This window comes from Aotus nancymaae, unplaced genomic scaffold (assembly GCF_030222135.1).
Source record: "Aotus nancymaae isolate 86718 unplaced genomic scaffold, 86718_ANA_hifiasm-v0.15.2.pri h1tg000020l, whole genome shotgun sequence".
NCBI lineage: Eukaryota > Metazoa > Chordata > Mammalia > Primates > Aotidae > Aotus > Aotus nancymaae.
Window position 1 is genome coordinate 14,828,873 of NW_026988432.1, and position 17,623 is coordinate 14,846,495.

A 17,623-nucleotide genomic window follows, 5' to 3' on the forward strand; every position below is an offset into this window, starting at 1 on the left:
CTGTTGGTTGCCAGTTCACTCTAATGATAGTTTCTTTTGCTGTGCAGAAAATCTTAAGTTTACTTAGATCCCATTTGTCTTTTGTTGCCATTGCTTTTGGTGTTTTAGTCATGAAGTCCTTGCCCATGCCTATGTCCTGAATGGTATTGCCTAGGTTTTCTTCTAGGGTTTTTGTGGTGTTCGGTCTTATGTTTAAATCTTTAATCCATCTGGAGTTAATTTATGTATAAGGTGTAAGGAAGGGAATCAGTTTCAGCTTTCTGCCTTTGGCTTGCCAGTTTTCCCAAGACCATTTATTAAATAGGGAATCCTTTCCCCATTGCTTCCTTTTGTCAGATTTGTCAAAGATCAGATGGTTGTAGATGTGTGGCGTTATTTCTGAGGCCTCTGTTCTGTGCCATTGGTCTATATCTCTGTTTTATTACAAGTACTGTGCTGTTTTGATTACTGTAGCCTTGTAGTATAGTTTGAAGTCAGGTAGTATAATGCCTCCAGCTTTTTTTTTCCTTTTTGCTTAGGATTGTCTTGGCTATGCAGGTTCTCTTTTGTTTCCATATGAAGTTTAAGGTGTTTTTTTCCCCCCCCAATTCTGTGAAGAAAGCCAATGGTAGCTTGATGGAGATAGCATTATATCTATAAATTACTTTGGGCAGTATGGGCATTTTCATGATATTGATCTTCCTAACTATGAGCATGGAATGTTTTTCCATCTGTTTGTGTCCTCTTTTATTTCATTGAGCAGTGGTTTGTAGTTCTCCTTGAAGAGGTCCTTCACATCCCTTGTCAGTTGTATTCCTAGGTATTTTATTCTCTTTGTAGCAATTGTGAATGGGAGTTCACTCATGATTTGACTCTCTGTTTGTTATTGATGTATAGGAATGCTTGTGACTTTTGCACATTGATTTTATATCCTCAGACTTTGCCGAAGTTGCTTATTAGCTTAAGGAGATTTTGGGCTGAGATGATGGGGTCTTCTAAATATACAATCATGTCGTCTTCAAATAGAGACAATTTGACTTTCTTTTTTCCTAATTGAATACCCTTTATTTTTTTTCTTGCCTGATTGCCCTGGCCAGAACATCCACTGCTATGTTGCATAGGAAAAATGAGAGAGGGCATTCTTGTCTTGTGCCAGTTTTCAAACAGAATGCTTCCAGGTTTTGGCCATTCAGTATGATATTGACTGTGGGTTTGGCATAAATAGGTCTTATTATTTTGAGATACATTCCATCAATACCTAGTTTATTGAGAGTTTTTAGCATAAAGGGCTGTTGAATTTTGTTGAAGGCCTTCTCTACATCTATTGAGATAATCATGTGGTTTTTGTCTTTGGTTCTGTTTATGTGATGGATTACATTTATAGATTTGTGTATGTTCAACCAGCCTTGCATCCTGGGGATGAAACTGAGTTGATCGTGATGGATAAGCTTTTTGTTGTGCTGTTGGATTCAGTTTGCCAGTATCTTATGAGGATTTTTGCATCAATGTTCATCATGGTTATTGGCCTGAAATTTCCTTTTTAGTTGTGTCTCTGCCAGGTTTTGGTATCAGGATGGTGTTGATCTCATAAAACTAGTTAGGGAGGAGTCCCTCTTTTTGTATTGTTTGGAATAGTTTCAGAAGGAATGGTACCAGCTCCTCTTTGTAAGTATGGTAGAACTTGGCTGTGAACCCATGTGGTCCTGAACTTTTTTTTGGTCAATAGGCTATTAATTGCTGCCTCAACTTCAGATCTTGTTATTGGTCTATTCAGGGATTTAACTTCTTCCTGGTTTAGTCTTAGAAGGGTGTAAGTGTCCAGGAATATATCCATTTCTTTTAGATTTACTGGTTTATTTGCATAGATGTGTTTGTAGTAATCTCTGATGGTAGTTTGTATTCCTATGGAATTGGTGGTGATATCCCCTTTATCATTTTTTATTGCATCTATTCGATTCTTCTCTCTTTTCTTTTTTATTAGTCTGGCTAGCAGTCTATTTTGCTGATCTTTTCAAAAAACCAGCTCCAGGATTTATTGATTTGTTTTTTTAGTTTTCCTTCTAGTAATCAGGTCCCTCTGCTGCAAGTCTGCTGGAGGTCCACTCCAGACCCTGCTTGCCTGGAAATCACTCGTGGGGGCTACAGAACAGCAAAGATTGCTGCCTGTTCCTTCCTCTGGTAGCTTCGTCACAGAAGCGTACCTGCCAGATGTCAGCCAACGCTCTCCTGTATGAGGTGTCTCTTAGGATAAATGGGGGTCAGGGAGCTACTTGAGCTGGTAGTCTGTCCTTTATCAGAGCTCAAGTACTGTGTTGGGAGATCTGTTGCTCCCTTCAGAGCTTCTGGGCAGGGATGTTTAAGTCTGCTGAAGTGGAACCCACAACTGCCCTTTTTCCCAGATGCTCTGTCCCAGGAAAGTGGGGGTTTTATTTATAAGTCCCGGACAGGCTGCTGCCTTTTTTCAGAGATGCCCTGCACAGCAAGAAGTGAGTCTTTGGTGTTGTGTTTTTAATTTCAGGTTTCAATTATTAATTGCTGATATATAGTAAAGCAATAGACTTTTGTATACTAAGCTTGTATCCTGAAAACTTGCTGTAATCCCTTATTAGTTCCTGGAGTTTTATTGTCAGTTCTTTGGGATTTTCTACATAGATGAACATGTCATCTTCAAGCAAAGACAGTTTTATTTCCTCTTTTACAATCTGCATATCTTTTATATCATTTTCTTGTCTTATTGCATTAGCTAGGACTTCCAGTATGACGTTGGTTAGAGGTAGGGAAAGCAGACATCCTTGCCTTGTTGCTGATCTTAGTGGGAGAACTTCTAGTTTCTCATCAAGTATGATTTTAACTGTAAGTTTTTGTAGATGTTCTTTATCAAATGGAAGGAGTTTCCCTCTATTTCTAGTTTCCTGTGAGTTTTTATCATGAATGGATGTTGGATTTGTCAAATGGCTTTTCTGTATCTATTGATGTGATTATATGATTTTCTTTTTTATGCTGTTGATGTGATATGTTAATTGAGTTTTCAAATGTTGAACCAGCTTTGCACACCTAGAATAAATCCCACTTAGTTGTGGTGTATAATCCTTTTTACACATTGTTGGATCTGATTTGTGGATATTTTGCTGAGAATTTTTACATCTATATTCATGAGAAACATTGGTCTGTAGTTTTCTTGTAATATTTGTCTGGCTATTACATGTTAGTAATGCTGGCCTCAGAATGAATTAGGAGGTATTCCCTCTGCTCCTATTTTCTGGAAGAGATTGCAAGGAATTGGTGTAACTTCCTTTCTTAAATGTTGATAGAATTTACCAGCTTGGTGATTTTTGTTTTTCAACATCCTTAATTATTATTCAATTTCTCTAATAGACATAGGCCTATTCAGATCATTTGTTTCTCTTTGTATGAGTTTTGGTAGATTGTATCTTTCACGGAATTGGTCTGTTTCATCCAAATTATCAAATTTGGGGCATAAAGTTGTTTATATAATTTTTTTATTCTGTTAGTCTCCATGCTTATGTTATTTTTTGCCATGCAAAAGTTTTTTTTAATATAGTCAAGTTTATAAATATCTTTCTTTCACTAATTCTGGATTTTGAGTCATATTGCTGCTTCCTGGTAATACAGTAACTTAGCCATGTTTTCCTCTGGGATTTGTATGGCTGACTCTGCTGTTTATCCTGTTGTACAGTGTGATAAGCAGATTCAATTGTATCTTTTCCCATATAGTTATTCAATTGTTTAAACAGCATTATTAAAAATTGCTTTTTCTCTTTATTGATTTGAGACATTACCTTCACAGTATGGTATATTTCCTTGTATAGTTTGGTCTATTTCTAGATTTTTGATTCTGTTTCATTGGCCTATATATATACCAATACAACTTTATTCTAATTATAAGGGTTTTACATTATGTTTTAATATCTAGTAACCTCCCCCTTCCAACACATATTTCTCTTTTTTCCCACAGAGGTTTCCTAGGTATTCTTGCTTGGTATTTCTTCCATATGATCTTTATAATTAACTTGGCTAGCTCCAGGAAAAAAACAAACCCCAATACCACAATGATTTTATACATGAATTAGGGAAAGTCAACATTTTTAAGATAGTGAGTCTGTCTATTCAAAAAAATACATGTCTTTTCATCAAATCTACTTTTGTGTCTTCAGAAGTATAATTTTTCTCATGTAGGTTTTACACATTTCATGTTATGTTTATGTCTAGCTGTTTTATTTAAAATATTTTTGATATTATAAATCTGTTGTATCTCCTAATTAATTGATCATTGTTGAAATACATAAAAGAGATTGTTTTCTGGATGCTAAGTTTCTGTTATTTATGTAGTTATTTATTTTTGAGATGGAGTCTCACTCTGTCCCTTAGTAGCTAGGACTGCAGGCACGCACCACCATGTCCAGCTAATTTTTGTATTTTTAGTAGAGAGGGGGTTTTACCATGTTGGCCAGGATGGTCTCGATTTATTGACCTCATGATCCGCCTGCCTTGGCCTCCAAAGTGCTGGCATTGCAGGTGTGAGCCACCACACCCAGCTATTTCTGTTATTTTCAATGAATTCCTTTATTGTTTGTAGTAGTTTTCCCACAATTTTTTGTTTCCCAGATACATAGTCATGTCGTCAACAAACAGAGATAATTTTACCTGTCAATTTCCAGTTATTATTCCTCTAATTGCTTTCTCTTGTTTGGTTTATTGGTGGATATCTCCAATTCAGTGTTGAATATGGACATATGGGCAACCTTGTCTTTCTTATTATTAGTGAAGAGACATATAGCTTTTCTCCATTAAGTAAAACGTGGTTTTTGGGTTGAATTATATAGAATATATACCTTTTAAAAGTAAACTTTTTATTGAAAATTAACACACATAGGGCCGGGCGCAATGGCTCACGCCATAATCCCAGCACTTTGGGAGGCCGAGGCGGGTGGATCACGAGGTCAAGAGATCGAGACCATCCTGGTCAACATGGTGAAACCCCGTCTCTACTAAAAATACAAAAAATTAGCTGGGCACGGTGGTGCGTGCCTATAATCCCAGCTACTCAGGAGGCTGAGGCAGGAGAATTGCCTGAACCCAGGAGGCGGAGGTTGCGGTGAGCCGAGATTGCACCATTGCACTCCAGCCTGGGTAACAAGAGTGAAACTCTGTCTCAAAAAAAAAAAAAGAAAAGAAAAGAAAATTAACACACATAAAGAACAGTGCACAAATTGTTTGCCAGTAAGAACAAAGTTCACACACTTGTGTAGCCCGCACCCTGGTGGAGAAGGTTCCTATTTCTCCAGAAGTCTCCTTCATGTCCCCTCTAATCACCACGCTACAAGGACCCCTGTCCTCCTCACGGCCAACACTACAGACTACTCTTGGCTGTTTTGGACTATATAAATGGGATCATATTCTTTTATTTGCCTTTCTTATATTTAACATTTTTTGTGAGATCCACTCATATGCAATGTGTCACAATGGTTTGTGTTTTTCATTGCTGTATAGTATTTCCTTCTGTGGATATACAGCCATTTATTCAGTCTACCATTAATGGACATTTGGGTAATTTCTGCTTTGGTGTTCTTATGAATACCATTGCTATTCACATTCATACTGAATTTCTGTTGGAATGATACCCAGGAGTGGAATTTCTGGGCCATAAGACATGCAAATTCTCAGCTACAGGAGACATAGATAAACACTTTTCTGGACTATCTGTACCAAGTTATGCTCTCAACAGCACATTAGAGTTTTAGCTGTTCCAAAATCTCATCAACTTGTGGTATTGTGTGTTGTTTTGTTACCATGTCTTTTTGTGGTTTAATGTTACTGTGGATCTTTTGATGTGTTTATTGGTCATTGGGGTATATTCTTATGTGCAGTCCCTGTTCAAGTCCTTCGACCATTTTTCTGTTGAGTTGTCTTTTCTTTTTTTGAGATGGAGTCTCACTCTGTCACCCAGGCTGGAGTGCAGTGGTGTGATCTCAGTTCACTGCAACCTCCACCTCCCGGGGTTCAAGCAATTCTCCTGCCTCAGCCTCCCAAGTAGCTGGGATTACAGGCACACACCCCCAAACCCAGCTAATTTTTGTATTTTTAGTAGAGATGAGGTTTCATCACATTGGCCAGGATGGTCTCGATCTCTTGAGAGTTGTCTTTTTCTTACTGATTTGCAGGGCATTTTATACATCACTGAGTGTGTGTATTACACGTCTCCTCTCACTCTCAAGTTTGCCCTTTCACCTTAATGTGATCTTCTGATGAACAAGAGCTTTTTATTTCAATTAAGTCTAGTTCACCAGTCTATTTCCTTAAGGTTAGTGCTTTTGAGCTATTGCCCTATGTTTTCTTCTAGATGTCTTAGTATTTAATCCTTTACATTTAGATCTGCAAGACAGAATTTGTTTCTGTGTGTGGTGTGCATTAGGTGTTAAGGCATATTTTGTCTGCATAAGATAAACCAGTTGATCCAACATCATTTATTTAAATGACCAGGTTTTCCTGATTCTACTCCATTGTCACTACCGTCATCAATCAGACAACCTGTGTGTAAGCCTGTGTCTAGGCTTTCTATGTTCTTCCTAATATTTTTTCTATATTCTACATTGTTCCTATTTTTTGTATCTTTAGTAGAGATGGGGTTTCACCATGTTGGCCAGGATGGTCTCGATCTCTTGACCTTGTGATCTGCCCGCCTCAGCCTCCCTAAGTGCTGGGATTATAGGCGTGAGCCACTGGACCTGGCTACACTGTCATCTTTGAAACTATGGTTTTATTATCCATCTCTGGGAGCCTCTCCCACTGCACTCTACCCAGAGTGAGTGCTCCACTTATTCACGGAGGTGCTCACCAGGTTAGAAAGGGGCACCGACAAGCCTCTATCTTTGGAGCTCCAGCAGGAGAAAACACTAACTCAGCAGAATGGCACAGTGTGTGTTCTGCCTATAAGTGGGTCCGAGGTCAACTCTTGAGATGGCATCTGCTCTGTGATGCTGAGACTAGAACAGAATGGAAAGGAAACATCCCTCTCTGGTCAAACTGCTGTTCTCGGCCATGTCCATCCACTGTCCTTCTCCCCACACGCCCCATCGTCCCTTAGGAATGTGCCAGGAATAGTGACAGAATATACACCCAACACCGGAATCCAAGGAGTATAACAGAATTTAAATTTGAAAACGGGAGGACTCACAAAACTTTACGTCCTTATATGCAAACAACACACAGGTGACATTGTCACACATGCCTGATGAAGGTTTTAGGAAAAATTCTTAATGGACTTAACTTGTGGGAGATGGTGGTTTCAGCATGTTGCTGTTCCTGAGGAGGAAGTGTGGCTTGTTGTTTGTAGGGTGTGCAGGGATGTGACATGCATTTAAATAAGCTATTTTTAACCACCTGAAATGTTCTAAGAGGAGGCGTATTTGAGTAGTCTTTAAACAGTATTATAGATCATAAGGCAAATCAAAGACATTTATTTTGTGTGCTTGATTTATTCCTGGCTTGCAGGGCAATTTCTATTATGTGAAAACTAGTTTAAGAACCTTCAAATGTCAATTGTGGAAGAGTATTCTTAAAGACTCAGAAAAGCAAGCAACTTATAAGTGAATTCAAGAAAAGTGAACATCTGGAGGGGTAGCATGTGGGAAAATCATCTTCGTTGCCATTTTGACTTTCTCTCAGTGGGTGAGATTGGTAATTAAGGGGAAGTGCTGGCTTGCCAGGATAAGACCTACAAAACCTAATGACTAGAAAGTACTTGCAATTTCACTGTGGGCGGTTTTCCTTCCTTGTCCTTAGAAAAAGGAGGAATGACAATGAGAGCAACTCTAGTCACGAGCAGATGGAAGAAAGTCGTCCAAGTGTTCTGTTGTTCCCCTCTGAACAGGAGAGAACACTGTGTTTCTGATTTGGCATAAAACGAAGGGACTAAATGGACCGAAGCTGGAGAGATGCCATGCTTGTTTGTGGGTTCTCACGTCCGGGCTGGGACAGCAGAGCCTTTGGCTTTCTACCACACACCCCGGAAAAGGGACGGCAGCCTCAGGGACCCACAGGGCAGTGTTCAACCTGAGTCTTCCAGAAGGAAGAGGACAACATGTGGGGCTGCCACACTGGCTTCTGCCATTCGTGTGGGCCTGTAGGCCATCCTCATGCTGGCTCACACACTCATGAGGTCAGCACAGCCACCTCCACACCAAGCCATTTTCTCAAGGCCCGGTGCTGGTGAGGCAGAGCCATGCCAGTTAGCCAGCTCGTTACTGGGGGTTCCTAAACATGCTGAATGAGTGGACACAGTGAAGCGGGTAGGTGTGAGCGGTGGAGCGTGATTTCCATCACCAGCTCAAAGCTTTGTCTGCTGGATATAATTCCTACATTCACCTAGTGAACAGGGCAATAGATTCGCCATACTAAGTCTGAACTTTGCTGTAATTTTGGTGGTGAGAGGGGTAATGTTTAGGAAAAAGAAAACCCACTGTAGAGCCGTCTTTCAAATACATAGCGATAGGAATCAGTTCATGACAGATAAATGACAAGAGTGAAATAAGAATTTCCATAGACTAATTTGCACAGCGTGAGTTAGGGGGGTGCATTGAAAGAAAAATGAAATGGCAACAAATGAAAGAAGTCCATTTTCTCTATCATCACCAGCGCTTTCCTTCTATGACAATTTTCATAAGTGACTAAGAGTTTCCCATTTTTAAAAAGGTAATTTTTTCTTTCTTTCTTTTTTTTTTTTTTAGAGACAGGGGGTCTTGCTAAGTTGCCCAGGCTGGCCTTGAACTCATGGGCTCAAGTGATCCTCCAACCTCAGCCTCCCGAGTAGCTGGGACTAACTCCAGGCCCACAGTACCGTTCCCAGCTTAAAAAGGTGCTTTTTCTGTATTCCCCATTATTTTCTTTCAGACCCACCTGGGTTCTTCATTTGTAACAATGACAACAGCTACAGTTAAATAAGGCTTTAGTACTTAAATTACTTCAAATACATAACCTAATTTGATTGCTCGAGAGGTAGGTAAGGCAGATACCAGAAACCCACACTTTATAGAAATTCTTTTTTTTTTTTTTTTGAGGCAGAGTGTCTCTCTGTCACCCAGGCTGGAGTACAGCGGCGTGATCTCGGCTCACTGTAATCTCTGCCTCCCAGGTTCAAGCAATTCTCCTGCCTCAGCCTCCTGAGTAGCTGGGATTACAGGTGTGCACCACCACGCCTGGCTAATTTTTGTATTTTTAGTAGAGACGGGGTTTCGGTGTGTTGGCCAGGCTGGTCTTGAACTCTTGACCTCAGGTGATCCACTCACATTGGCCTCCCAAAGTGCTGGGATTACAGGCATGAGCCACTGCACCCGACCTGAAATTCTATCTTCTGGTAACATGTCAGAGATTAATTCAAAATATCCTTTGATGAGTGTTCACATGATCAAATGGAATTATTATTCTCTCCCCTGCAGTATCAGTGGTGAGGGGGACTCTCAGGTGTTATCCCATAAGGTCCAAAACGTGTTAGCCGATGCCTTGTGTTTTGCTTTTTTTAAACCATGGAGAATGGGGAATTGGGAATTGGATGGACGTTGAAAACAGACTTCTCTCCCAGCAAAACCGTATGATTCTGGTTATACATCTTAATATTTCTGCATGTCAATTTCCCATGGAAATCAGGCTCATCACAGGAGCCAGCCGTCATCACTTCTATTGCCTTACAAAGCAGAAACAGCTTCTCTGCCATACTTGACAGTGTGTGTAGGAGGTTGCTATCATGTGTTTTGGAAAATACATTGATAAGAAACTTAAACTTTGTTTCTTCTGGGAAAGTGAAGGAAGGGTAGAGTGAAGCCCATTTCTACCCAAAGTCTAAGCTTACCAGCAGGTGGTGCTGTAACAAAAGCAATCAAGAGAAACCGAGGCAAGTCGGTGGGGTTTCTGGGCCCCAGAGATTAGCCCTGCTACCTCTCATCAAAGCTAGTATTCAGGAGTGGGAGCGAAGGGCAGGAAGCTTGAGGGCAGCACAGGACAGACGGCATGCAGTACATCCAACACGTTTCTAGGGTCCCCAGTCCGGGGCTCTTCTAGCAAGGCTCACCAGAGCTCTCTGCTTCTACTTTCGTTTCTTCCTCTCTCTCCCCACAAACCCCTTTCCCATTATCTGGAATTCCCAGCAGGAAGCAGAGAATAGAGCGGGTGGGATGCCCTTCTCCCTAATACTCACCCTGCAGACACTGTGGCTTCAGGGGTCCTCAAATATTAAGCACTTGGACACTCAGAAAGCACTTTCAGTTGCATAAGCAGCTCTACATATGCTATTAGACGCTATCTTGATAAACAGAAATGCAGAGAAACTCCTCAGAAATAACAGAGGTGGCAAGAGCATGGAGACCTATCAGTGTGTGCCACTTTGCTCACTCAACATGTGCGTGACTGATTCACCTTTTCATCTAGATGCCCTACTTAGCCCAAGCCTCCAAAGGGCAGAGTCTCACTCTGTGTCTCCAAGGTGCCTTACATGTAGCATGTTGCACAATGGGACCAAGAGAAACAAACCCAGCAGCAAGCACAGCTGAACTGGAGGACTCAGGAAAAAGGCAATTCCAAGTCTCGAACCCCTTTCTCCCACATCAGACACTGAAGTTAGGAAATGAGGTGTCCCCGCATCAGAGCTTGTGGGTCCCAGTGGCTGCCCCCGGCACAGAGCTGCTGTGGGGCCAATTTTAGATTCTGGAAGTGATTGCTTTCTCTGTGGACCATGTTCAGCTGGTTCTGACCACTCTGGAAGTGAGCTGCAGTGGAAGAGACCCACATACACCGCTTGGGTCTGCTCCACCCACAGGGACAAGTGAACCCTGCCCAGAGGAGGATTTAAGAACTGAGGATGTCAGAGACCCAGCCCAGACCCGCAGGAACTAAGATGTTGGTGTGAAAGCTTGGAGTTGTTCACATCTGCTTCAACCCAGTGGGGCAGCCTGAGGGAGAAAGCAAGGGGCTGGCGAGTGGAATGGGGCAGGGGTCCCAAGGCGGTTTAGCTTCCAGCCTCAGGCAGAGCGCTCTGCCTGTACTGGGGAGTCAGCCCCCTTGGTCCCTGGGTTCCTGGCTGGGCTGAGATGAAGCAATTCTCTTCCATGGCCTTAGTGGTTTCCAAAGAGCACTGTGTGCAAGTAGCATGATGTGGAAACGAAGTCCGGCCATTACGAAAGTAAAGCCCACCCAGCAGCCTCCTAAAGGGGATGCAGAGCCCACCACCGAGTCTACTGGTTAAGAAATACGAAGTGTCCTGTCACTGAACTAGCCAGGTCCCACCCAAGGGCGGACCTGAAGAAGGAAGCCAGGTTACATAGGAAGGTGGTTCATGTGAGATGAAGGCCAACAGTGTCTTCCATGCACGGACCACAAACGTGGGGTAGGGGCGAGGCAAGGGCAGAGGTCCACGGTCTGCAAATGCAGTTGAGAAGCAGCTGGGAAAACACTGCTGTACCTACATGATTCCTGCTAGTGCTGGCAGGCGAGCCAACAGCTCTTGATTGACCCTGTTCAAGTAAGAGGCAGGTAAACCTGCTTATGTGAGCTACAGGCCTCCGGGAAAACCGAAAACAAACTTGGCTTTGTGGCAGAAGTTGACCAGAGATCTCCTCTATCTATGCAACCTGTCTATTCCCCTTCTCACGTCTTTCCTAAGAAGTACCCGAGCATCTTACCCGAACATCTTACCCTAGTAAGAAAAAGAAAAGCTGTAAGATCAGACCTGGCATGGTGGTTCATGCCTGTAATCTCCACATTTTGGGAGGCCGAGGTGGGCCGATCACTTGAGGTTAGGAGTACGAGACCAGCCTAGCCAGCATGATGAAATCTGGTCTTTACTAAAAATACAAAAATTAGCTGGTGTCGGGTGCCTGTAATCCCAGCTATTTAGGAGGCTGAGGCAGGAGAATCACTTGAACCTGGGAGGAGGAGGACGTTGCGGTGGGCAGAGATCACACCACCACACTCCAGCCTGGGCCTCTGTGGCTGGAGTGTGGTAAGAGACAGAGCGAGACTCCATTTCAAAAAAAGAAAAACCTGTAAGATCAGCTAATTATATTGCTTGCTATTCAGTTAATTTCACATTTCTTTCAATGCAGGTTAACTTACTGGATGTTTTTCTCTTAAAAAAAAAATATAACCCCAATATTCCATCCCTCCTTTCCAAACCCAAGCTGGTGTGATTGTCTTCAAGACACATCATCTGGCTAGCTTTGTGCAGTAGCAGTATCGTAGTCAACGAGGTTTATCCAAGGCATGATTATTGCTAATTGAAAACTTTTCCCAATACCCTGCTGTGACGACTTGCAATATAGTTGGCATTGGCAATTTTTGACAGTCTATACGGAGACTGATTTAAAATAATATATAAAAAATAACAATAAACACATCTGGCTACTGAGACAAAAGCAGACGGGTCCAATAATTGTAAATCTCATATTTATTATAACAAAAATTATGACATGTCCATTTGTGCATTCTGCTTGAGTATAACTCTGGTATGTAAATGGCCTAACGGAGCACTACACAGCCATGCTGATTGTGGCAGCATTAAGGAACACAGTTAAAAAGTGTCTGTCAAAGTGGAGAGGCTGGGATGGGGAGGAAAATGGGTTGGCCCTTGGGTGTAGGTTCTTGTCCAGTGGCCTAAGATCCACTTCCCCTAGACAGAAACGCTGTAGCTGCTCAGCCTCCTCATTCATTCAGTGAAGTGAGGGTGAGTTGAGGCAGGCAGGCTCCTGCGGTGGGGTGGGGGAGGAGAAACATCAGTTACTTGGGCTGTGTCCTTATGCCAAGACTACAAAACATTGTAAGCCTCACTATACAACACTGAGCTATTTACAATAGAAATTCTCAGTCAGCTGTTCTCTCAGAGAAAATTAGTGAATCCCAGTGACTTAAGTCACCTGACAGAGTAAAGCAACTCCTAGGAGTTAGTCTCCATATTCTACAAATGTCTATTATTTTCAAGACAAAAAAAAGCCTTTTCCCCCCAAAGAAATACAGAATTACAATATTATTAAATCATTTAGCAATGGCAGCCTGTCCTGCCTTCCAAACAAAACAAAAAGCCATTTTAAAAAATATTACATTATCATTAACTGTTTCTCTGTAATATATTAAACCTTTTGTTCTTTGTCTTTACATATCTGATATGTTAGGGGGAGAAGTTAACAAATATAAATCGTATTGGTAAAGCATCACTAGAAGTGGTGATTATTTAAAAAAAAATAACCCAAAGAAAGAGAACCTACAGATTAGCTGCAATGACAGTTTGGGAACAGTGTCTGCGGGAAGGACGTGGAGTAAAACCCCTGGTTTAATGTGAGCCTGGGAGGCCCTCGCAACTCGTCTTTTGTGGTTAGTTTCTTTGTTAAATAGCTCGGCTGGGTCATAGTGGCGTGTCGTAATAGTCTGGCAGCTGCTCCAGCTGGTAGTGTCGCGGCAGCTGTGGCTGGAGCGGCGGTGGCGGCGGCGGTGGCTGCTGCTGCTGCTCCTGGTGATGCTTCATGATTTCTTTGACTTCCTCTTCCAGCTCTGGGGGTATGATAAACTGATCATCGGGATCCGGCTGAGCCGGGGCAGCAAAATAGCCTCCAGGCTTTCGAAGAGGGGCATCTGTAGCTACCTCTATCACATTGTGGCTCCTTTCCTGGGGCGCAACAGAACCATTGGCCCTCCGGCGCCCAATGGTCCCAACGGCAGAGAAGTCTGCCTTCCTGGGCAGACCCGGCTCATCCTCATTGGCACTGATGACGATGCCCTCGTCGCTGGCCTCGGCCGGCACCTGAAGCAGGTGCTGCTTCTCCTTCTCCTTGGCCCGGCTGCAGTGAATGTCCACCTCCACCTCCACTCGGCTGCCGTTGGTGAAGACACCCTCGATGGGCTCCTCATCGTCACTGTCAAGGCCGTTGTCAGAGAAGGCGCTAGAGAACGTGGCACTGGACAGCTGGCGCTGGAAGGAGTTGGACAGACAGACGGGGTGGAGCATGCAGCGCTGCTCACTGGGGTAGGCGGGGCTGTTCTCGCTCAGGGCTCCGGGCGGGGGCTCGTCGGAGGCGGTGGACCCCACCTCGCTGCTCATCTCGGAAGTGGAGAGCTCACTACTGATCTCAGAAGCCATGCCGCTGCTGGAAGACGGCACACCCAGCCCGTCTGAGGGCCGATCCTTGATCACCATGTTCACCGAGGAAGGGAAGATGCCGGGGCTGGGTGGTGGCACGGCCCCACCGGCACTGAGCTCGCAGCAGCAGAAGCTGTCCTCGGTGACACTGAGCTGCACCACCACAGCGCTGATGCTGTCGTGGCAGCCGTAGCTCTGGGCCAGGGTGCACAGCTTCTTGGCAGCAGCCAGGGCGTCGGGCACGTTGCGCACAGCCTCCACGGCCTCCTCGACAGACAGGCTGTCCCACAACCCTTTACTGCCTAGGATGAAGAACTCATCCTGGGGGGTCAGGAGCACGGACTGCACGTGGGGGCGAGGCACCACGGTGGGGTGGAGGAAGGTGTAGCCCAGGATGCGCGTGGACTCAGTCACTCCGTTCACCTTGCCATCCTGGAAGAACAAGGGTTTGTAGACAGACAGTTAATACGGAGCACCTGCAGCAACTGTGCCGGGTTCCCTGCAGGTCCCCGATGGTCCTGACTGTCAGACCACAGAGAAGTGCTGTGTGGCCTATGGAAGAAAGTGAGTAGTTAATGTGCACCTGTCATCAGAAACCCCAGGTAGTAGGCCTTGGCCGGTAAGGAGCAGCAGGGACAAAAGGAAAAGATTTCGGTTATGTGTTACCGGGACCCGGTTCACATTAGGTCACAAGTCCCGCTGTTTCTCTACAGCAAGCCATCATCCAGCCTTACACAGCAAGCCTGGCTGGCTAGCTCCTCCTGTTAGCCCACAGGACTCTGAGATAGTTAGAGCCTTTCCAATAGAAGACGCACGAGGCTGGCATACATCAAGACAGTGCCCCTAAATCTTCCGTTGCTTTCCATGATCACAAGTGGCAGTAGTGTCTGAAGGTCCAGAGAGGACTTGAAAGTACTTAAGGGGCAGAGAAAGCCTTGGTGTGACTAGGTGGGTAAGAATGCTCACGTCAGGAGAGCAGATGGTAAAGGAAATGCCAGTTCTGAGAACTTCCTTGAACTTGATTTCCTGGTGGTCAATGGAGAAGACAAGGTCTACTGGCTTTAGTTTAGCTGGGTGCATGCTATGAAATCAGTTACCAAAGCGCCAGACCTGGCTCCTTCCTCCCCTTCTTTCCCTTTCCTCTCCTCTCCTTCCTTCCTTCTTTTCCTCCCTCCCTTTCCCCCTTCCCTTCCTTTCCCATGTGTACCCACTTGGTTCTTTATTCTTCAAGTTTTGAGAGTCTCAGGTCCGTGACATACTTGTATATGGCCTAGTTTTAACACCTCTTTCCAGTCTTTCCAGGAAAGGCTCTGTTATGACAAATCCCTGTCTGGGACGAGCAAGTGTTTCTTCCAGAGAACATCCAATTCCTTTCCAGTCCTACTACCTTCCTTTATTTGGGATTTGGCAAGGTGTTTGCTTGTCCTTAGGGATGCCTTTCCCAGCTCCTCACACAACTCTGCCACCCCACACTTTTAAGTAGGTAAGCATTCCCATTTGTAAAATTAGTAGTATGAGCTTCGAGGACAACTTTAAACTGCCTTGATTCTACTGACATAATCTGTCCCCAAAGCAAGGAATTTAGCAGAAACTGTTCTTGCTGTTCTGCCCACGCCTTTAGATTTCTCTCCATCAAAACCAATAGTTTTGTGACACATGACAGTGAAGCTTCCAACATGGGCTCCAGGAGTGCTGCTGCATTCCCTAATTCATCAAAGTGTCGGTCACCTGCCCTGTGCCTGAAAAAAATGACGTGGGCAGAAAGCAGTGAGCTGCAGATATACATCTACCTTCAAGAAGTTTCCAGTCTTACATTGTTGATAAAACCCATAGAATCATGTACAGTTTGACTCTGGTGAAAAGTTTATAGTCCAGTAGAGAAAAAAGACTTGATTCCACACAGGCTCTGATGAGGGCCATAAGAAAGAAACAGACTCAAGCTATACATAGGATTCTGTGCAAATGAGTGTGTGTGAATTTGTTCTCTGTCTATTCTTGGAGCAGAAAGGATTAACATGGACAGTAGACACCGTGTTAGGGAGCAGAAGACAATGCACTGAATTAAACTTCAGATCAACATTATGCCAAACACAATTAAGGTAAATGATTTCTGTGACCTAAATGAATCACAGTTTGCACGTCAGACTTCTCGTTTTCTGCACCTCTCCTGTTCCTCGCTTTTGTCTGCATTGCTTAACAGTGAGGTTTTGTTTTGTATTGCATTTTACTTCTCTACCTGAGACACGCCCTCCAAACACACACACACCCCCATCCGCTGTGGGGACTGCCCTGTGGGGTGTTTAGCAGCAGGTGCTCAGTGGCCTCCATCCACGGCATGCCAAGTGCACTCTCTGCCCCAGCTGTGATGACCAAAAATGTCTCCCTATGTTGACAAATGCCTTGTGGGGAAGCAAACTGCCCCCAGTTGAGAACTGCTCACTGTGTACTCAAATGGAACATGAGGTATGAACCAAAATAACAACTAGTTACATAGACATTCATAGTTTACAAGTCATAGCAGCCTTGTCAGATAGGATAGACATATCAGAGAGGTTTAAAGGTCATAGCTTGCAAATGGCAGAGCTAAGATATGAAAACGAGCAGTGTGATGTCGGGTAGAGCCCTCAACCACCGAAGCAGCCCTTTGCAGAGTGGCTGCATGGATGGAACGGGGTCGTGCCCATGAAGCACAGTGCCTGACACAGGGAGGCAACTGAGAAGCAGACGTCGTAACGTAAGCAATTCGCTTTGTGATACTATGGATTTGGAATTCTAATGTCAAACCTACTTCAAAAATGTTCTTTGAAGGCAAATGCTCCTTAGCTAGTTTCTGCTATGAACTGGTCTCTTCTCCACCATCCTGGGGAAAACCCCTCCCTCCTCACCTCAGTGATAATGGCCTTGTGCTGTTTAATCCTCTTCAGCTCTTCTTCACAGCTCATGACATAAGATCTGGACAGAGGCAGTGGCTTTCCATTTCGACAGAGAACTGTTTGGCACTTGCCCACATTAGCAGAGGTCAAGGTGAAGGATCCTCCTGGGTCCACAGGGTCATGCTTGATATGACAAAGGACAGCAGCACCGCCAAGCTTCTGCCCAGCAGTTCCAAGTTTCCTGGAATCGGAAGAGGGGGTGACAAACACAGCCCATCAGTGCCAGTTCCACCAATTCCACAGAAGACCGCATCACTGGACAGGGTCAGGAAGGAGACAGCTGGGGATTCCACTCCGTCTCCTTCGTCAAAGCACACACTGCTCAGCCTCTCTGAGGAAAAGAGCCCCTGAATCTGACATCACACGCATCCATACAGAGAGGCTCACAACTGGGAGACGGTGTTGCTGCCATAGGCGCTGCTCTGGAAGGCAGGAGCCCTTGGGCTGCTGTGTACAGCATGCTACCCTCATCAACCACACTGCCCGATCAGCACACTCCAAAGACAGCAGGAAAATGACTTCTTTCTCCATCTGCTTCTTTAAATTTCCTCTGTGTCCAGGAGAGGAACACTGA

General features: G+C 44.2%; 1 protein-coding gene and 1 non-coding gene across 2 annotated transcripts in view; one reads left to right on the forward strand and one right to left on the reverse strand.

The window, feature by feature from the left end:
- Window positions 1-12,202: 12,202 nt before the first annotated feature.
- LOC135276194 (U4 spliceosomal RNA) lies at window positions 12,203-12,343 on the forward strand. The gene has a single exon (XR_010343741.1). It is a non-coding gene; the product is annotated as a U4 spliceosomal RNA (small nuclear RNA).
- Window positions 12,344-12,415: 72 nt separating this feature from the next.
- Window positions 12,416-17,623, reverse strand: part of PHLPP1 (PH domain and leucine rich repeat protein phosphatase 1) — a 245,055-nt gene continuing 239,847 nt past the window's right edge. The window contains exons 16-17 of the mRNA XM_012446430.2: window positions 17,002-17,230; window positions 12,416-14,548 (exon numbers count right to left, since the gene is read on the reverse strand). Of these exons, the coding sequence (XP_012301853.2) occupies window positions 13,385-14,548; window positions 17,002-17,230 (1,393 nt within the window). The 3' untranslated portion in view covers window positions 12,416-13,384. The remainder of the gene's footprint in view (window positions 14,549-17,001; window positions 17,231-17,623) is intronic.